Source organism: Nuphar pumila, chromosome 8 (assembly GCF_984573655.1).
Source record: "Nuphar pumila chromosome 8, dmNupPumi1.hap1.1, whole genome shotgun sequence".
NCBI lineage: Eukaryota > Viridiplantae > Streptophyta > Magnoliopsida > Nymphaeales > Nymphaeaceae > Nuphar > Nuphar pumila.
Genome location: NC_143256.1, coordinates 99,154,796 through 99,177,555, shown reverse-complemented (window position 1 = coordinate 99,177,555; position 22,760 = coordinate 99,154,796). Strand labels below are relative to the sequence as shown.

The following is a 22,760-nucleotide window of genomic DNA, read 5'->3' as shown; positions in this document are numbered from 1 at the left end:
CTCCCGTCGCTTTCATCATGAGATCCGGCAGTTGGAGAAGAATCCGCCTAGCACGAGGAGGGTTGGGGCAGATGGCAAGGGTTTGGAGGAGCGAAGGGGCGGAATTGAGGCGGTGGAGGAGGCAATGGATGGGGTCAGTGGTGGAGAAGGAGGAAGAGGAGGGAGAAGGGGAGAGCCAGGAGGATGAAGGTGGAGACATAGAAGATCAGTTTATGAAGATTTAGGATTTGGAGAAGTTTCTAGAAGAGGGGGAGAGGATGAGGATCAGGATGAGGATGGTGACGGTGAAGAAGAAGATGAGATGATGAGGTGAGGATTTTAGTTATTTTTTCTTTTTCCGGAAATTGGTTCTAATGGTGGTTAGCATTTTTTTCCTGTTAATTTTTTTTAAGCTCAGTTGTAATACATTTGATGTTTTTTGCAGTTTGGATTTTTGTTTTTTTCTTCCTTTAATCCGGTTATGAACTTGGAGAAGGATTGGTGCCTTGTATATTATTCAATATATGCAGTAGAATTGGTTGCATTAATTTATTTAATCTAATATAATACCCATATTTGAGGCTAAAATCATAGCCAAAATCATCGATAAATGTTCAGGATGAGCATGTTGGATTGTGCAATACACATTTTGCAGGCATATATAGCAAGAATATGACTTTCCACATTTTTTTTTGTAAGAAACACACAATTTTTAAACATATTTTGCCATTTGGATCCAATAAGATATTCATATCCAAGGTTAAAATCCAGCAAAAACTTGTCCAAACACTGTTTTACTGGAGTGGATCGGGTCGTATGATTCACAATGAAGCTATCTGACCCAAGGTTGCCAAACTAGGAAGAAGCAGAAAACAATATGGGAAGCGGAAGCGAGAAGCGATGCATTTTAAAATATATAGGAAGCGAGAAGCGAGGAATAAAAAAACAATATAGGAATTGAATGAGAATAGAAATGGAACGCAAATAAAAATTAACATAAAAGTGATTATTCTTAAATTCCATGATTTTTTAGTGTAAGAATTAAATTTTTAACAAAATCTAAAAATGATGGCTGCCAATTTAGATAAAGCACATGGAAGTGAGTGAGAAGCGTGAACATATAAGAAGAATAGATGAAGCGTGTGGAAAGCATAGGAGAAGAGTGGGAGAATCGAGATTTCCATCAAGATTTGGAAGCGAGGAGTATCGCGCATCCGAATCGAGTTTCCAGGAAGCGGGCTTCCCACCTATCTAAGAAGCTTCCGGTAACTCTGATCTGACCCATATTATATATGTCTAAGTTGTCCGCAATGACTGAATCAAACACACGACACATGGACAATCACGTTCTAAAGTGGTTGATGCAAATGCTGGACAAGGACACCACTGTAACTGTCCTGGACATGGACAGCCAGCAGCATACTTTTCCAGGGTTGTCCGCGAATCAAATGCCCCCTTAAAGTGTCTCAAGTCAACTTTGGTAGCATTGGACCATACTGAATGACGAGGGAGTGTCAATCATTTAACAAAAGCAAAGAGACCTTTTCAAAAATAATGCACAAAGTAAATGCAGACAAAACAGCTCCAGAAAGAGAACAAATGTTCCTTACATGATGTTGGTTTCTAACCAAGAGCACACAAAAGTCATGCATTATAACAACTACCACCACAATAAATTAATACTAACATGATCATAATAATAGGGTTTTTCCACAAGTCTTTATCTAACTGTCGAAACCCCAATTGTCAAATCCATGTAAAAAAAAAAACATTACCGGACCCGGGTCAGGTCGGGACCCGACCCAGGCCCGCCCTCGTTAGGGTTTTAAAGCCCGATGCAGGGTGAGGGCAAAGCCCTCCCCTATGCGCCGCTCCTCACCCGCGCCGCTCCACCCTTTAGGTAGGATAAGGAAACCCCTTGAGGGTTTCCCCGGATCTCGCCCCTCCCTGAGCTCTTTAAGAGCGTTGCGGGAGGAGGATCGATGCACCGCCCCCCCTTCTCGTTCCCTACGGGCGACAACCTCGCCTGCAAACGCGACGCCACCTCCGTCTCTCTTCTCTCCCCGACTCCATCTCTCTCTCGTTGCCGACGCCGAAGCCGGCGAGCTCCTCTTTGTCGAGGCAGCCCGCCGACCACCACCTTCTTCTCCCTCCTCTTTGCTGCGAGCAGCGACCTCCGGCTACCGCGCTCACGGCCGCCACCCGCCTTTCTTCTCCTCAGGTAAACCCCGCCCCCCATTGTTGTTTATTGTGTCGACAGGGGGCTCCATTCCCCCTATCCATCTTCTTTGCCGACAGGGGAGCGGAGCCCTTGCCGATCATTTTGTCGACGGGGGGGATTTGTTCCCCCTGTCCCTCTTTCCTTGCCGGCAGGGGAGCAGAGCCCCCTGTTGTTCGTGGTGTCGACAGGGGGCTCCGTTTCCCCTGTCCCTCTTTCCTTGCCGGCAGGGGGGCAGAGCCTCCTGCTGTTCGTGGTGTCAACAGGGGGCCCCGTTCTGTAATGAGATATTGCGAAAATATAAAGAGTGCATACAAGCACTTACAACAATGAATAAAAGAGACAATATCACAAGTCCACAAAGGAACAATACAAGCACAAGCCTTTAAGAAGGCAACAATATAAAAAGCCTCTTATTGAGAAGAGAGAAAGCTCTCTAGAATGAGAAATATACAAGGGGTTCACCCCTATTTATACAAGAGGGAGAGGAGAGAGGGGATGGCCAAAAGGCCTCAAAAGGGGGCTCCCATAGAGTCGTTGGGAGCCCCCAACGGTCACAAATTGTGACCGTTGGGGGCTCCAACGACTCTAAGGTTGGAGCCCCTTTTAGTCCTCAAAAGAAATAAAAAAAAAGAATTAAAAAAATAAAAAAATAAAATTACATTTTATCAAAAAACGAAAATAGTTGTTTTCTAAAACAACTATGTGAAATTACAAAAATACCCCTATCAGGTATTGATGTAATATATGTATATACATCTGTGTGTGTATATATATATATATATATATATATATATATATATATATATATATATATATATATATATTAGATACATTTTAACACCCCCCTCAAACTTTATGGGGAAATGACGGAAAGTTTGCCAAGAATAAACATGAAGCGAGGAGCCGGAAGAGCTTTAGTGAAGAAGTCCGCCAACTGATATTCTGAAGTGACATATGAAAGAGCAATGGTTCCTCGTCAGAATTCGTCACGAACATAGTGGCAATCCATTTCGATATGTTTTGTACGCTCATGAAAGGTATGATTGCTCGCAATACAGATGGCACTCTTGTTGTCGCAACATAGTTTTGAGGCTTCGGTAATATCAACTCCCATGTCTTTAAGCAGACTGTGAAGCCATACAAGTTCCATTGTCGTGGTTGCCATAGCCCGATACTCAGCTTCAGTGGATGATAGTGAAACTTTATGCTGCTTCTTGCATCGCCAGGCAATCAAAGAGTCCCCTAAAAAGACACAAAAACCAGTAGTTGAGACTCGATCATTGGGATTACCTCCCCAATCTGCATCAATATAAGCAAAAAGATTCAAAGAAGAAGAGGAGGATAGAAATAGCCCTTTATTGATGGTATTCCGAATGTAGTGGATGATTCGGAGAACAGCACTCATATGCACAGTTGTAGGAGCATGCTGAAATTGGCTAACCGAGTGAACCGCATGGGCGATATCTGGTCTGGTGATGGTTAAATAGGTAAGAGACCCAATGAGTTGTCTGTAAGGTGTGGGATCTTCCAAAAGAACCCCAGCCTCCAACCGTAATTTGACATTAATAACCTCGGGAGTCTCTACTTTCTTGTCATCAGAAATCCCAGACTTAGAACATATATCTGCAACAAACTTCATCCGTGACAAAATATATCCTCTAGGAGAATATGCAACTTCAATTCCAAGAAAATATCTGAGAAAACCTAAATCAGACATATCAAAATTATTTTTTAACATATTTTTAACATCAATAATACTATTTTGATCATTCTCAGTGATAATCATATCATCAACATAAAGCAACAAAATTACGATACTAGAACCTGCATGTTTAACAAAAAGAGCAGTGTCAGTATAACAAGAGTGAAATCCTAACTTTATCATGATATCACTGAAACGATCATACCAAGCCTTAGAAGCTTGTTTAAGACCATACAATGCCTTCAAAAGCCGAAGTGTTTGACCTTGCTTAATATTAATTCCGGGTGGCGGATCCATGTAAACTTCTTTACTTAAACTTCTATTTAAAAAGACATTTTTTACGTCAAGTTGATAAATAGGCCATTTTTTGGTTTATGCGACAGCTATTAAGGTCCTGACACTGGTCATTCGAGCTACGGGAGCGAATGTTTCTTCATAATCAATGTCATATTCTTGGGAGTATCCCTTAGCAACTAATCTAGCTTTATATCGTTCTAAAGAGCCATCGCTTTTAGTTTTAACTTTGAAGACCCAGCAACAAACAATAGGTTTTTTGTGTGAGGGTAGATTAACTATTTCCCAAGTATTGGCCTTTTTTAAAGCATTTAGTTCAACTTGCATTGCTTCAACCCAATGTGGTATAGATTTAGCTTGATTATAGTGAGCCGGTTCAAAATAAGAATGTAGGGTTATTAAAAACGCCCGATAGTTGGGGGTTAAAGAATCATAGGATACAAACCTATTTGGGGGTATTGATATTCTAGAAGAATGTCTAACTTGTGGTTCCTTAGTGGATTCAGAAATTTGAGAGTATTTTTCGAGGGCACTAATAGGATTTTCTTGATTTCTTCTTGAGTAAACATTTATATTGGTATCACTATCATGAACATTTATATTTGAATCACTATCATTTGAGGGTGTTATGTCAAGAGGGGATACCTCACGTGTATCGTCTATGTTTTCAAGAAAATCTTCTTGTATGTCATCAATAAGATCATATAAGAATATATAATCAATTTCATTTGTTTCTTCTATTTTATCAAAACCGTTTTCTTCTTCTAGAAATGTTACATCTTTTGAAACATATAGTTTATCATTCTTAAAATCATAACATCTATACCCTTTTTTATTTTCACCATATCCTAGAAAAACACATTCAATTGCTTTTGGAGATAACTTATCCCTTTTATGTAATACGACAAAACATTTGCAGCCAAAAATACGAAGACGATTGAAATTGGGTGAAAATTTAAAGAGTTTTTCATAGGGAGAAGCATTTTTTAACTTAGAAGAGGGCATTCTATTGATTAGATAGGTTGAGGTTAGAATGGCTTCGGCCCAAAACTTCTTTGGAATATTCCTAGAAACAAGTAATGTTCTAGCGGTTTCTATAATGTGCCTATGTTTCCTTTCCGCTAGGCCATTTTGTTGGGGAGTCCTAGGACATGACTTTTGATGGCAAATGCCATTTTGGGTTAAATAGTTTTGGAATTCGTGAGATAAGTATTCGCCACCGGAATCGGATCTTAAAATAGATATGTTATTTTGAAATTGATTTTGAACCTTTTTATGAAAATCTTTAAAGCAAGTAAATACTTCTGATTTATGACTAAGAAAATAAATCCAAACATACCGAGTAAAGTCATCAATAAACGTAACATAATATGAATAGCCCCCTTTAGACATAACCGGAGAAGGCCCCCAAACATCCGAATTCACCAATTCAAAAGGTCTTGATGAAAGAAAAGTTCTAGTTGGAAATGGAATAGACTTCATTTTTCCAAAAATGCAATCTTTGCAATTAATTTCTTTTTCCTTACAAAATTTGTTTCCAAAAGGAAAGAGATACATTTTGGAATAACTTGGATGACCAAGTCTTTTATGTCAAGTTTCCATGGTTTTTTCTTGGACATAAGAACAAAAATAATTTGTAGGGAGATCGAGATGGTCCATATAATAGAGGTCTCCCTTTCTATGGCCTTGCCCAATCCGCTTCCCGGACCGGAGATCCTGCACAAAGCAACCATTAGATGAGAAAGATATTTCACATCCATGGTCGGCAATTTGAGAAACCGAAAATAGGTTTAAATTTAGTTTGGGAACAACTCTTACTTTTGGAACACAAAAATTTTGAGAATCTTTAAAAGAGCCAATACTTGAAATTTTTAAAAAGGTTTCATCGGCCGTAGAGACACAAGAGTCCTTTGAATTGGTGCAAACATCAATAAGTGCATTTTCATGAGGGGTCATATGAAAAGAAGCTCCGGAGTCAAGGATCCAAGAATACGTACCGGGTGATGATCTCGAGGCAATAGCCGCACCCGATGTGGAGGAAGAAAATTTTAGTATTTGTTGAAGAGCCATAAATATTTATCCAAGAGTTTCTTTGATGTCATTGTTCTTGCCTTCATCTTCTTTGATGGTGGTTTCTTCAAGAGAGACCACCTTAGGCTTGAAGGTTCCAATAAGCTTTGGACAAGCGGGTTTAATGTGACCCGACTCATTGCAATAATGACAAACAATCATTTTTCTTCCTCCATTGTAGTTTCCTTGTTTCCCAAAATGAGGAGGCTTATAGGTTCTAACATTGTTACCCGGTTTTGATACGGCAAGGACTTCATCAACATGCTTACTCATGCCAAGCCTTGTCTCCTCTTGAGTGATTTTGGCAATAACATCCTCAATAGGAGGAAAAAGGATCTATGGAGAAGTGAGGATCTCACTTGCTCAAATTCGGGACGTAGCCCAAAAAGGAATTGAAACAATCGCTCTTGTTCCATTTGTTTTTGCCTTAAATCAATATCTTCCATAAAACCCATTTTGGCTCCAAAAGAGCCAATTCATCCCATAGTGGGTTTAGGGCACTATAATAGTCTTGAATGCTAGAATCACCTTGCTTGGTGGTTCTAATCTTTTCTTGCAAGAAGTATGCTCTCGCAAGATCCTTTTGGGTATACATACCCTTCATAAAGGACCAAGCCTCATTGGCTCTACGAAATTTAGCTATATTAGCACATACCTTAAGCTCAACATTGTTCATAAACCACGCAAGGATTTTTGCGTGATTGCTTTCCCAATCTTCCACTTCTTTTTTATGATTTTCAATGGCCTTGATGCGAGCATCTCCTTCAAGAGCCTTTTCTTGACCTTCTTCGTCCTTTGTGAGCATAAGCTTAGGTTCCAGAAAGGTACCCATGGCAAAACCCCCAAAGCTTCTTTCCAATGAGATTATTTTCCATTGCCGATGCCCACATCATATAATTCTTTCCATTGAGCTTGAAAGATAGGTCAATCTTTGCCTCCATGATGTTGCCAAGAAGTGAGAAGATATCCACTAAATATGAGATACACGAACCACACCTTTCCTTCAAGAATCGAGTGGCTCTGATACCATGTAATGAGATATTGCAGAAATATAAAGAGTGCATACAAGCACTTACAACAATGAATAAAAGAGACAATATCACAAGTCCACAAAGGGACAATACAAGCACAAGCCTTTAAGAAGGCAACAATATAAAAAGCCTCTTATTGAGAAGAGAGAAAGCTCTCTAGAATGAGAAATATACAAGGGGTTCACCCCTATTTATACAAGAGGGAGAGGAGAGAAGGGATGGCCAAAAGGCCTCAAAAGGAGAGCCCAAAAGGGGGCTCCCATAGAGTCGTTGGGAGCCCCCAACAGTCACATTTGTGACCGTTGGGGGCTCCAACGACTCAAAGGTTGGAGCCCCTTTTAGTCCTCAAAAGAAATTGATTGGGGAAGGCTTTAGAAAAGGAGACTTATACTATATGAAATCTCTTCAAGTTCCAAAATCTTTTTGTAATGTTGCCTGAAACAAAGATATAAATATGTGGCACAAAAGACTTGGTCACTTTAATATCACCAAGTTATCTTATTTACATTTTGCGAAGGACCTATGTAAAAGTTCATTTTCTTGTAATGATTGTATTCTCGGAAAAATGCAAAGTTTACCTTTTGAGCAAAGAACTATGTTCTCATCTAAAACCTTCGAAATTGTTCATTCCGATGTTTGGGGACCCGCACCTGTTGTTTCAAAAGGAGGCTTTTCTTATTATGTCATTTTTGTGGATGATTTCTCCAGATATTCATGGATCTATTTTCTTAAGTTCAAACATGAAGTTTTTACATGTTTTAAAACCTTTCATTTAATGATCAAGAATCAATTCAACAGTAATATAAAGATTTTTAGAAGCGATTCTAGAGGAGAATATCTCTCTAACCAATTTAAAGTATATCTTGAGGATCACAGAATTATTCATCAAAGGTCTTGTCCTAAAACCCCTCAACAGAATGGGTTGGCCGAAATGAAACATAGGCACATCATTGAGACTATTAGGACCCTTCTTATTTCCCAAAACATTCCTAAAAAATTTTGGGCTGAAGCAGCTCTTGCTTCTGTTTATCTGATAAATCGCTTACCATCTAGGATATTAGGGAAAATATCCCCTTTTGAGATTTTATATAAGCTTGAACCTGATTATAATAGGTTACGAGTTTTTGGGTGTAAATGTTTTATACTTACGGATAAAAATGACAAGCGCTCTCCCAAAGCTATCCCCTACGCCTTTCTTGGATATTCCGAAACTCAAAAAGGGTTTCGTTGTTATGATCTTCGAGATGATAAGTTGTATGTCTCTAGAAATGTAACTTTTTTAGAAAATGAAAGTGGATTTGAAGAAAATGTTTCTCAACAAGAAAATTTTGATTACTCCTTCCTTTTTTACTTATTGTCTAGTAATGATGACATATCTAGTGATGATAATGTATCATCAAACCATGATAAGGAAATTGATGGTGATGTTGAAGAACATAACTCACTCAATGAACAAGAAAACAAAATTTCAAGTGATCCAATAACCTACTCACGTAGAAACCAAGACACCTTTAGAAGTGCTATTGATCAATATAGTGAGCTTGTTCCTGCTCTCGATCACCAAAGATCTGAGAGGAATAGGAGACCTCCAACTAGTTTTGTTTCTTTTGATTCCTTTCAAACCTGATATAGGGCTTGTCTTAGTGCCATTCATTCTTATTTTGAACCAAGAATTTTTGAAGAAGCTAAAAAATGTATAGAATGACAATAAGCTATGCGAAATGAACTTAATGCTCTTAAAAGAGCTGAAACTTGGGATTTCCAAACTCTACCCATAGAAAAGAAAACTATAGGTTGTCGATGGGTTTTTAAGGTTAAGACTAAGAGCGACGGATCTTTGGAAAGGTATAAAGCTCTCTTAGTCGCAAAAGGATATGGGCAAGAATATGGAATTGATTATGAAGAAACCTTTGCTCCTGTAGCTCGAATGGTTACAGTTAGATGTCTTATTACTATTGCATCTATTAAAAATTGGAACATTTTTCAAATGGATGTGAAAAATGTTTTTTTAAATGGTGATCTTAACGAAGAAGTGTACATGGATGCTCCACCAAGCATGAAGATTCCTAAAGACAAAGTTCTTCGCCTTCGCAAGACCCTCTATGGCTTGAAACAGGCCCCCAAAGCTTGGTATGACAGGTTTACAAGTGTAATGATGGAAAATGGTTTTTCCTCATGTTATACTGATACTGCTCTATTTACTAGAAAATCTAATGCAGGAATTGTGATTCTATTACTCTATGTTGATGACATGCTAATTACAGGTGATGATGTTCAAGGAGTCAAGGGTATTAAGTCTGTCTTGACTTCAAAATTTGATATGTCAGACTTGGGTTTTCTAACATATTTTCTTGGAATTGAGGTTGCCTATTCGCAACGTGGTTATTTTCTATTTCAGTCTAAACTTGCTTGTGAGATTATTGACAGATCAGGAATTTCTGATGACAAAGTATGCGAGACTCCTAAAGTCGTGGGATAAAAAATGAAGATTGACGACGGAGTTTCTCTAACTGATCCTACTCCTTACAGGCAGTTGGTAGGTTCTTTAATGTACCTTAGCATTACTCGACCTGATTTGTCTCATGCTATACACATCGCCAGCCAGTTTCAGCACGCTCCTACAACCGTTCATATGAGTGTTGTCCTTCGCATCATCAGATATATGAAGGGAACAATGAACAAGGGAGTATTTTTATCCTCTTCCTCTGAATTAAAATTATTTGCTTATACTGACTCAGATTGGGGAGGTGACCCTAGCAACCGTCACTCCACCACTGACTTTTGTGTTTTCTTAGGTGAGTCCTTGATCTCATGGTGATGTAAAAAGCAACAGAAGGTCTCTTTGTCATCCACCGAAGCCGAATACAGAGCCATGACATCCACTACCATGGAAATTGTATGGATTCGACGCCTTTTGGAAGATATGGGAGTGCTTATCAAAGAGCCAACAAAGCTATGCTGTGACAATAAAAGTGCAATCTATATTGCCAAAAATCACACCTTTCACGAGCGAACAAAACATATAGAGATGGACTGCCATTATGTCAGAGAAGAATACTTGAAGAAGGTCATTGATTTACCATACGTGACGTCTGAGTATCAACTTGCAGACTTCTTCACAAAAGCTCTTTGTTCGCCCAGATTTCATTTCCTTCTTGACAAACTTGCGGTTATCGCACCGTAAGTTTGAGGGGGGGTGTTAAAATGTATACTCAAAAACATTATTGTAAGTATAAATATATATACTTATATACATAGAGATACGTATACATATATTATATGTATACGTATCTCTATATATAAGTATATATATTTATATATTTTTTCCTTTTTCTCTTTTACCCAAAAAGGGTATTCCTGTCATTTCACATTTTGCGCATATTCCATTTGGAATATGTTGTATTTCTTTTTTATTTTTTTGTAATTCTTTCTTTAATTTTATTTTTTATTTTTTCCTTTTTTAAAAAAAGGTGCATTGGGGTTCCCCCCAATAGAGTCGTTGGGGGCCCAATGGTCACAATTGTGACCGTTGGGGGCTCCCCAACGACTCCTTTGGGGAGCCCCGCTTTGCACTCCTTTGCTCTTGTATAAATAGGGGTGTTCCCCCTTGTTGTAAAATAAGCTTGAGAGTCTCAAGCATTTGCCATTTTATGAAATACATGCCTTAGTGCATGTTTGCTACATTTATCCTTTTTTGCGTATTTTGTTCAAGTGTTGTGAGAGTGCCTTCGTGCAAGGTATTTGTGCTTGTATGTGTATTGTCTCTTTGTAGACATTTTCACAATGTTCAGCCATATGCACACAAAAGAATGATTTTGTACACATGCCTAGACTATTTATGACCTACGTGTTCATGGTGTTAATGCATAGTTGTTCTCTATGCTTGTGCATATGTGAAAGTAATATGTTTTTACATGTAGACAGTGGCATGAGTGCTCACATGTTAAATCAAATGGGTTCATGAATGAAAACATGGATGTGAAGTGGTTACATAAAAACACATGTACATGGATAGTTAATACATGCGTATGAGTATGGTAATTGATACACATTTCTAGATTGGCACGTGTGAATGTGCATTGAAAAGCATGTTGATATCATTGCATATTTATTGCACGTTATGATTTCTGCATATGATGCATCGATGATCAGATCAAAATGAATCATCGTAGGCCTGGAGGGCCCTGAGCTTTGGTTTGCTCTTTCTTTACTTGTTTATAATGCATCGCAAAAATCACATTAATATTTTGCATTATATTGCACTGTTCTATGCTTTTTCATGGGTGGTGGTCCCGTGATGGTTCTCACAGGAGAATATGCGAGTGATTGCCTTTGTTTGCATGCTGAATTGCAAATTAAAGAAATAAGATAATAATAATATAATAAAAATAAAAGAACAATTTAATATACGTTCTAAGATCTCTCGTTTAAAGAATGAGAATCTTAGAACTTCGATTTTTAGGGACCACGAGAATACAAAAACTTCGTGTGCATTATTGATTACCCTTGAACCCGATATTAAGGTTATTTCTCTTGGCCACGGTTTTAGGAAGAGTTTGTCACTTTGTCTGAGGGTGGTGTGTAGACACAATTGTTGTTTGGTATACTAAGAAAAGTGACACTTCTGAATGGGTGATCTCTGGTGTTCCCGACATTAGATGGGTGGCCTAATGTTCCGAAGGCTGTTTCGGTCGAGGGCTAAGTTTGGAACCCAGTAATAAAATACAAATTGTGTGCTAAGCTACCCTGCTTGACCTCGAAGATTTTACCCGTTTAGTGTATCCGCGGGCAACGGTAATTAAAAAAAGGAACTTAAATTGTGTGAATTTAATGGAAACATACATATGAAAAGAAAATTCTAATAAGAGGTAATAATTTGCACTGAAGCCATGCATATTTCTGTTATGCATTAGATCATGTATGTTTACTTGTTCCCTTAACTGTTAAATGTTGGTGAATGCATAATGTTGTTCCCTAATGCATGTTAAATGATTTTATTGCTTAAATTGTGATCTCTATTATTTATTAAATATTCCCTCGTGCTTAATAATTGTCTCTATTGCATGAATGTTTAATCGAATTATGAAGTTGTCATAATTGCATACCTCTAAGTTATTGCATGAATTCTTATTTGTATTCGTTATGCTCATTTATTTCATTAAAGGGATTCGTACGCAAAATTCATTGGATTTCTGACACCCCTACTTTTGTGGTTTTCGCAGCCGTAAGGGATCAATGAAGCGACTCGCTTCTGGGAAGGCTACGAGTGTCACACTTTTGCTAGACAATTTTCACAAAAGGACAGCGTGGCTTAATTTTTTTTTCTTTTGTTTTATGTCATTTAAATAACTCTAATATGTCTCTTGCAATTATTGTCTAAACATTCTTTCTTTCATAATTAATAAATAATGAGTTGCTATGATTTGGGTGATAAATGTAAGATCCCTTATGGTGTGTTTGGTTATCCAATTGGGAGTGGAACTGTAAAGGCCCCGAATCTCTCAGAATATTTTCGCAATGGTTTAAAAAAAAATCCATGTTTTTAAGGTTTATGAGTTGGGGTCGTTACATAAAATCATGAGAGTAGAACTAGATGCATTAGAAAAGGCTAAAACTTGGTTTATTCGAGATCTTCCACAAGGAAATAAACTTATAGGTTATAAGTGGGTATATAAGGTAGAAACTAAGAGTGATGAGACCCTTAAGAGAGATAAAGTTAGGCTAATTGCCAAAAGATATGCACAAAATATGACAGATTATGAAGAAACCTTTGGACCGGTTTTTTTAGAACAATTGCCCGCAAAACAATTAGAACCCTAATTGCAGTTGCTTTAATTAAAAACTGGTCTGTTTATCAAATGGATATTAAAAATGTCTTTTTAAATGACAATCTTATAGAAGAAATGTACATGGAGGCGCCTCCAGGTATGAGTATACCTCAAGGGAAGGTTTTTCACCTACATAAGGCATTGGATGGCTTGAAACAAATGCCCAAAAATTGGTATGATAGATTTAGCAATGTTATGCTTGATATTGGCTTTAGATCCTGTGTGACTGATATTGCTTTATTTGTTAAGAATTATGATACAAGTATTGTCATTTTACTCCTTTATATTGATGATATGATAATAACTGGAGACAAACAGGAAGTTAAACATATTAAAAATATTCTTAAAACTAGTTTTGAAATTACTGATTTGGGTTTTTTACGCTATTTTCTAATAATAGAAGTTACCTATTCTCTTAGAGGGTATTTATTGTCTCAGTTTAAGTTTGCTTATGATATTGTTTTCAGGTCTGATATATCAGATAACAAAAAGGTTGACACTCCTAAAGTAACAAATGTCAAAATGAAAATTGATGATGAGGAGCCTCTAGATGATCCAACTCCTTATAGACGATTCATCGGAGTTTTCTTACTTGACAATTACTAGACCTAATATAGCACACGTACACCGCTAGTCAATTTTAGCACGCTCCCACATCTATTCACATGGGAGCTATTTTGTGCATTACTAGATATCTCAAAAATTCTATTTATAGATGCATATTTATGTCTTGTTCACATTAGATTTACTGGAATATACAGATGCAGACTGGAGAGATGATCCTAATAATCAGCACTCAACCATAGGTTTTTGTGTTTTCTTAAGTGAATCGTTGATTTCGTGGAAGTGTAAAAATCAATAGAAGGTCTCTCTCTCCTCAACTGAAGCCAAGTATCGGGTCATGGCTATTACTACAATGGAGGTGGTATGGTTGATAAAGTTGTTGGCTGATATGGGAATCAAGATTTTATGAGCTTCAAAGATATGCTACGACAACAAGAGCATTATCTACATTGTCAGCAACAATACTTTTCACGAAAGAACAAAACACATCGAGATGGACTGTCATTACGTTCGAGAGGAATATCTCCAAAGAATCATTGCTTTGCCCTATGTTACATCTGAATACCAGTTGGCAGACTTTTTTACCAAACTTCTCTCTGCTCCTAGGTTTCACTTCTTTTTAGACAAACTTTCGGTTATCCTTTCGCAAGTTTGAGGAAGAGTATTAAATTGTATATATACATATTTGTATATATGTATATATATATGTATATATATATATGAATATATACGTATATATATTTATATACATATCATGTGTATATATATTTATATTGTAAATATTATATATATATATATTCTTTATATATATAATATAGTTGGGACCAAGTCAAACTTGTTGACTTGCTCCCAACAACTAGAATTCTAGCTGTTGGGAGGTCCCTCTATCCCTATTGTATATAAATAGGGGTATTCTCCCCTTTGTAAAGTATGTTTTTGCACACTTGATTTATGGAATAAAATATTTTTTTTATATTGTGTTCATTGTTGTGAGTGTCCCCTTTGTGGGATTTGTGAGTGTGTATGAAGAAATTGATGGATATGTAAATTATAGGATAAAGGTTGGGTGGATGAAATGGAAAAGTGCAACTGGAGTGCTGTGCGATCGTAGAATGCCATTGCGGTTGAAGGGAAAGTTTTATAGGACGACTATTAGACCCGCTTTACTATATGGTACAGAATGTTGGGCTGCCAAGAGACATCATATTCAAAAAATGAGTGTAGCTGAGATGCGGATGCTTAGATGGATGTGTGGAAATACAATAAAAGATAAGATTCGAAACGAGGAGATACGTAAGAAGGTAGGTGTTGCACCCATTGAAAATAAGATGCGAGAGAATCGTTTACGGTGGTTTGGACATATTCGGCGAAGGCCTAATGATGCTCCAGTTAGAAGGTTGGAGAAATGGGAAAATATATTAGTTAAAAGAGGTCGGGGTAGGCCTAGGAAGACTTGGATGGAGATGATAGGAAAGGATATGAATGCTTTGAACCTCACCGAGGACATGACATTGGATAGAAATGATTGGAGGAAAAGGATTCATGTGGAAGACCCAAAATGAATTTCTTTTTTGGTTCATATCGCTGACCCCAATTGTTTTGGGATGAAGGCGTAGTTGTTGTTGTTGTTGTTGTTGTGTTCCTTAGAGAACACTTTTGTCATTATCCACTCTAGTGGACTTTTGGTTCATGATTAAAGACTCCTTGCATTTTACAGTATGAACCTTATCAGTTACTAGATTCCATTTATGTAGCCATGGAGGTTGTTCTTTTTTTTCCTGAAATTGATTGAGACATAAAAAGTTCAATGTTCCTTTATTATTAGCTTTTGTTCAAGTGAGAAATTTTAATAGATTTCATGCATTTGCGGTTTGTGTGCCAGAAAAGCAATTGTTATATTACCATAAACAGGGTTGGGGTTTCTCTAGTCAGATAAGGAAAAGTGAGAGCTATAGGTGCAAGCCAGCTACCTAGTCAAATCTCATATAGCGGACACGGAAGTAACTGCTCCTGTTTAAAGATGGCATCAGTTGATACAAATTTTGTGAACAGTTGAATTTTCGTAATGAATATTGCTTTATTTGAATACTGATTGATGGCAAGGTTCTAAACAGTAGTTCTGAATCAGAATTCCCTACATTCTGGATTTCCAGCATTGAAAAATGACAACAATTCTGTTTCAATTTTGCTTAATAATCCAACTTTTGATGGTGAAGACAGCAATATAAGGCCTGGTATTCAACTTGTGGGGAATTTCTTCCCCATAATTGAAGAATTGCATAGAATAGAATGGAGAACATCTGAAACTGAGTGGGATGCTGCTGGAGAGGATTGAAGGAAGGGATTATAACAGCCTACAGCTAAAAAAAGATGAAAAGTCTCAGAACTTATGACACCAGCCAATAGATGGATTCCTGCACAAACACCGTACAGATCAGAAAGAAAAAGATTTTCTGGAAGAACTAAAGTCAAAAGATGATCCTGAAAATGATCATGTTTATAGCAGCAAGATTGGATTACATTTTTTGCTTTTTGCCATCACGATGCTTGAGCCATGAAGATTGCTTGCCGGCAATCATGCCACCATGAGACAATTTGGGAGAAGCAAAGAAACCCATCAAAAAGGGCGAACAAGGAGGCATCCAACAACAATAAGCAATTCCTGTAAATATTAACATAGAATCACATGCAAGAAATCCCCCATGCCTTGCCGGATAGACACACCGGAAATTTACCCATCAGAAGTACACATTGAAGGCATGGATGTAAAGGCAAATAGTGGCAAATTATAAAAGGTATAAATGGGCATAATTGTAATTTGACCATCACTAAATGGATGGAAATTGATTTAAGGAGGGAGATGTCCTAACGTTTCAAAAAAGAGGATGGATTTGTCAGAACTGATGAGGCAGGACTGGCTTTGGGTTCATGCTATTAAAGATTGATTATTTTGGAAAAGATCCTAAATAATAAGCAACTAAAATGGCTAGTGAAAAATAATTTTTTGTTTTTTAACAGTAAATGACATTGACTAGGATATCTAATGCACCATACAAGAAACCTGGACAATCAACTCGCTGTATGTATTCCTTAATCAATAAACCTAAGAACCAAAAACTCAACTTTGCCACCATTTCTATCTTCGTTCTAATAGTAAAAAAGTGTTGATATCATAAATTCAAGACAACTACACCAAATCAAATGAACATATGGCCAAAGTACATGAGAAGTGATAACTCCTAAATAAAAGTTTTCTGTGTCAAACTCCAATAATTCCTTGATAAACTGTAACATTTCCCATCAATTCAATGAGAAGAATCAAACAGAAAAGACATTTACCTTTTCTTTCCACACATTCATCATGGAGCTTGCAGCAAGCATCTAGATCATCACATGGCTTCTCTCCAGGGCAGCCACTCCATCCTACTCCACAAAACTTTCCATATCTAATACCAACAGCTAAAGAACAAGAGATTTTAAGATTTCATATGAAAATTATCAGTAAAGAAAAGAAACAACTATTGTTTACATTATATATGAATATCGATAGCTTACACAACAGTAATATGGGACTGATTCTCCAAAACCATTCCTGTTCTATGGTGGTAAAGCTATTAAACCTTGAACTGTTGTTTATTGTCAACTGACCAGAAATCAATTATATTTTAGTGATAACATTACAAGCACAAAATTTTGAGGTCAAACTATAATTCTATTAATGCAAAGTATAAACAAGACCATAACCGAATTGCATAAAATCCATGTACAACATCCTGACAAATGGCAATTGTTTTTCCCAAACTTTATCTGCCAAAATTTAAGGTGAACATACAGCTTAAATTAGAAACTCTCATAAATATGAAATGAGGCCCACTGAGTAAAATGAATAAGAAAACACAAAAGTTTTATAATAAAACATAGGTAACCAATAGCCATCTCAAGGATGGACGATGCACAACTCATGCAACCATTGTAATTTTTGAGGTCCATGCATATAACACAAAGTCAAGCACCATCTGTCTTTGAGATAGATGGCAGTTCTCCATCTTCTACACTTCTTACAGAAGGAATGCACCAAACATAGTCCATCTTTTATGTTTTTGGAACTCCAAAAGGAAGAAATAAAAAGAAGTAAAAACAACATGAAGAATTGAAGATACAAAGAGGACGTGTCTAAGAAATACACTTGAAGTCAGAAGATTCTGAGGCCTATAGGACTGTCCCAATGAAGGGTAGACAGCATGCTGGTCCAGCAAGTTGTACTTAAAACCTATTGGGGCTGATGGGCCCTAAAGATAAAGTAGGTCAAAACTTAGTACGGACCAGCCAAATCAGGCTGAGGCTTGTCAAAGCAATAGAGTTTCAACCATGAAAAAGAGCAAAACAGATGAGAAGAAAAACTTCATTAATTCTGAAATAAGAAGAATACAGCCATATAAGGGGACTTTCCCTCTACTCCACTATAGGACAAAAACTGTTGACTCTACACTACTTAAAAAAGTACAAAAATACCCTTGAATAGAATGTTATATACATATAAATACAAAAAAGGGGCAGCATACAATAATGGTAATATACATATGATACATAAGTCTCAATACTCCCCCTCAAACTTGAGATGATGCAAGTGGAATCATCCCAAGTTTGGAAAGGAATGAACTAAAATGTAAAGGAGTAAGACTCTTTGTGAACACATATGCAACATGATCCTTAGAGCCCACATGCTCAAGTGAGATAACGTCATCTTTATAGGCCCTCTTTGTAAAGTGGCAATCTATCCCATTGTGCTTAGTTCTTTCATGAAACTTCAGATTCTTTACAATATGAATTTCACTCATATTGTCACAATATAAGTAGGTCTGACCATCAATAGGAACTCCTAACTCTCTCAATTAGTTCCACCTTATCCAAATAAATCTCAATCGTAACCTGAGTCATAGCCTTGTATTCTGCTTCAGCTATAGATAAGGCAACTCTTTGTTATTTCTTACTTTTCCAAGATATTAAAGAGCTCCCAAGAAAAATACAAAATTCAGCAGTAGAAAGACGATTCTGAGTAGAGCATCCAAAATCAGTATCACAATAAGCTCTAAACTCTGTAGAGGAAGACGACAAAAAAACATTCTATAATGCATGGTGTTCCTCACATATCTAATGATCTTGAGAATTGCAGCAAGATGGCCCGTTTTGGGGGAGCTCAAAAATTAATTAACCACATGAACTGCATAAGTGAGTCTGGATATAGTCAAGTATATTAAACTCCCAACTAAATGACTATATACCACTGGATCTTTTAATTCCACTCTATCAGAAGTCCTTAGCTTTAAATTTTCTTCCATGAGAAAAAAAACCCACTTGGAATCATCTACCAATCTCGCCTTCACTACCAAATCAGTTGCATACTTATGTTGAGACAAGTATAGCCTCCTCTTTGAATATATAATATTTAAACCAAGGAAATACTTTAGATTTTCTAGATCCTACATTTCAAAAATACTAGCCAGATTCTTGGTATCATCCACCTTTTGCAAATCATCTCCTATAATAATCATATCAACAACATATAGGAGTAATATGCACTTCTCTTGTATGGAGGATGACACAAACAAAGTTGAGCCATGATAACTTTGCTCAAAATCAAGAGATCTAACAGTAGAACTGAATTTTTTAAACCAGACCAGAGGTGTCTGATTGAGTCCATATAATGCCCTTTTCAACTTGCAAACTCTACCCTCAAGATCTTAGTGCCCTTGTGGCAACTCCATATAAACCTCCTTATCTAGATCACCATTCAAGAAGACATTCTTTACGTCTAGTTGCCACAAGTTCCATTGTTTTACTGCAACTACTACCAACAAAGTTCTTATAGTAGTCATATGGGTCACTGGTGCAAAGATTTCTGCATAATCAATTTCAAATTGTTAATTGTAGCCCTTTGCCACTAATCTTGTCATATATCTCTCAACTGATCCATCTGCCTTTGTCTTGATCTTATAAACCCACTTACTTCCAACAATATTCTTTACAAGTGGAAGCTTTACCAAACTCCCATACACGCATCCTCTCCGATGCATTCATCTACTCAACCATTGCATGTTGCCACTCATCCTTCGAAGCTGCCTCTGAATAGGCCTCTGGCTCAGCATAGGAATGAATCAATGCAAAAAATGCATGATATTTAGGAGAAAAAGACTCATAAGACACAGAGCGAGAAGGAGAAATAGATATTCTAGAACTTCGGCATGCTTAAAGAGGGAATGGAGGAGAGACTCCAAGCTTGATTGATTAGGTTCAGCTAAAAAAAGAATTGGATCAGGATTGGCCTCTATATTTTCTACTTTATATGTTTTCACTTGATCCAAGAATGAAATCTCAACAATATTTTTGTGTCTTCTAGAATAGATTTGTCCAATCCTATTGTCTCTCAAATGAACTTGCTCCCCTTGAACCTCCATATGCTCATTTATTCTTTCTTTCTCAAGAAATGACACTAAAAAAGATAAATCATATTCATCTCCCACCTTATCTCCAATCTGACTAAAATAAAGTGTATCCACGTGAAAGACAATGTTCTAGATACCCAAACTTTTTTCCGAACTGAATCATAACACTTATACCCTTTTTTTACCATTTGAAAAAAACAGGAAAGCAACATTTAACCGTTCTTAGAGACAGTTTGTCTCCGCATCTATCAAGTAGAAGCACAAAACAAGTACGTCCAAACACCTTCATCATTTTATAATTTGCATCCATTTCATATAACTTCTGAAAAGGATATGAAAGTTTTGTTTGAAGCCCAATCTCATAACTACAGTACTGAATTTATCAAACCAAAGCTCTTACAAAGCTCTCTTCAACTTACACACTCTACACTCCTTATCAACCACTCTCTAAGGCAACTATATGTATACTTCTTCTAGATTCTCATTCAAAAAAGGCATTTTTGACATCTAACTACCATAAGTCACACCTTCTAACTGCAACCACGGCTAAGAAGGTTTGATGCTATGTCACATGGGTGCGGGTGCGGGTGCGGGTGCGGGTGCGGCGCAATTTTAAAATTTTTGGACACGGGGAGTCGGCTATATATATATATATTATTTTTTTAAAAAGTGCACAGACACAACACAGTCTGTGACTGTGTCTGTGACTGCAGCACAGTCCACTGTGCACAGCACTGTGCACTGTGACTCTTTTTATATTTTTTTTAAATAAAAGATATAAAAAATTCATTTTTTTATGGACAAATGGACATTTTTGGACTCGGTCAAAGTTGACTGAGTCCAAAATGTGGACGGACTCGGCCTCGACTCGTTGACCGAGTCTGACTCAGCGTTGACCGAGTCCAGGACGAGTCCGTGTCCACACCCGTGTCGGGGCGTGTCGACTCGGGTGCGGCACCTCCCTAGCCAAGTCCGTGTGACTTAGGTTTGATGGTGGTCATATGGGCAACTAGTGCAAAGGTCTCAGCAAAGTCTATCCTAAACTATTGACTTTATCCCTTTACTATAAGGCGAGCTTTATATCGGCTTTAACAACTCCCAAGCCTTCATTATTTCTAGTGCCTCCAACTCTTCAGACATAGTTTTCTGTCACTCAGGCTCTAACACAACTTCAACATAAGACTTAGGCTCAAGATAGGATTGTATCATGACTAAGAATGCATGGGGAGTAGCAAGAAAAGACTCATAAGAAACAAAATGAGAGGGAGGAATCGAAGGACGAGCTTCTACACAACTGAGGAATAGAAGGAAGAACAGGAGAAAGTTCAGGTCTTGCTCTTCAGGATCGAGCTAGGAAACATTGGGACTTGGCTTAGATGAAGCTTCATCCTCCTGATCATGTTGCTCAAGGTGGGTAGGGACATCTACTGGTCTTCTACTATAGGTAATCCACTATTTCTCCTTATCTTTTTCAGGATCTTCTACGAAAGGGACAAGGAAGGAGAAAACAAACTTATAACTCTTAGCTTGATGTTTGCCCTTATAATATGGCATGTGCTCCAAGAATTCTACATACCTAGAAGTCTAAACTTTTTTTCCCACACGGTCAAAACATCTATATTCTTTCTACCCCTTTGGATACCCAATAAAGCAACACTTAATTGTTCTTGGTGACAACTTATCTCTACAATGAGGAACAAGAACAAAGCAAGTGCTTCCAAATACCCTCAACATATCATAATCATGCTCTCTTCCAAAAACCTTCTTAAATGGTAACATTTTTTTCGATAATTCTTGATGGCATCCTATTTATCAAGTGCATTGCAACTCCCATAACCTTAGCCAAAAACTCCTTAGGCACTTCACTATTAAACAACAAAGCTCTCGTAGTTTTAACTTTTAAGTATGCGCTTATTTTCTTTCAGCAACTCCATTTTGTTATGGTGTATTAGGACATGATCTTTGATGCATCATTCCTTTCTCCACCAAAAAATCCTACAAGTTGGGCCTCATATACTCTCCCCTAGAATCTGAGCGAAGTATCTTCAACTTAGCTGCAAATTGAATCTCAACATACACGTAGAATTTCTTAAAAATATCAAAAATTCATTCCTATTTTTCATAAAGTCAATCCATGTATATCTGATAAAATCATCAATAAATGTCACAAATTACATGGACCCTTCTTTTGACATCACAAGAGATGAACCCCAAACATCAAAATGGACAAGATCAAAAAAACAAGCAAACTAATTTTTTCTAAGACTGAAAGGGAGAACATGACCCTTAGACTGTAATGAAATATGCGGAAAAGCAAAGAGTGCATTAAGCACTTACAACATCCACTAATGAACAAACAAAAGGGCTAACACCCAAACCCACAAGAGACAACACAACATAAAAAAATAAATGTCTCTTATTGAAAAGAGAGAGAACGCTCAAGAGTGAAAAATACAAGAGGGGTTCACCCCTATTTATACACAAAAAGGAGAGGAGGAGTGGCCTTATGGCCTTAAAAGAAGAGCCACCTAGGGGCTCCCATGGAGTCGTTGGGAGCCCCCAACGGTCACAAATGTGACCGTTGGGGGCCCCATCGACTCCATGGTGGGGCCCCTTTTAGGTGGGCAA

The 22,760-nt window shown here is 37.4% G+C and overlaps 1 protein-coding gene across 2 annotated transcripts in view; it reads right to left on the bottom strand.

The window, feature by feature from the left end:
• The window catches only part of LOC149830037 (putative phospholipase A2 homolog 1), a 78,120-nt gene that overhangs the window by 1,753 nt on the left and 53,607 nt on the right, over positions 1-22,760 (bottom strand). For both annotated transcript variants that reach the window (XM_090016274.1, XM_090016275.1), the window contains one exon: positions 17,029-17,148. In XM_090016274.1, coding sequence (XP_089872400.1) covers positions 17,029-17,148 — 120 coding nt within the window. The remainder of the gene's footprint in view (positions 1-17,028; positions 17,149-22,760) is intronic.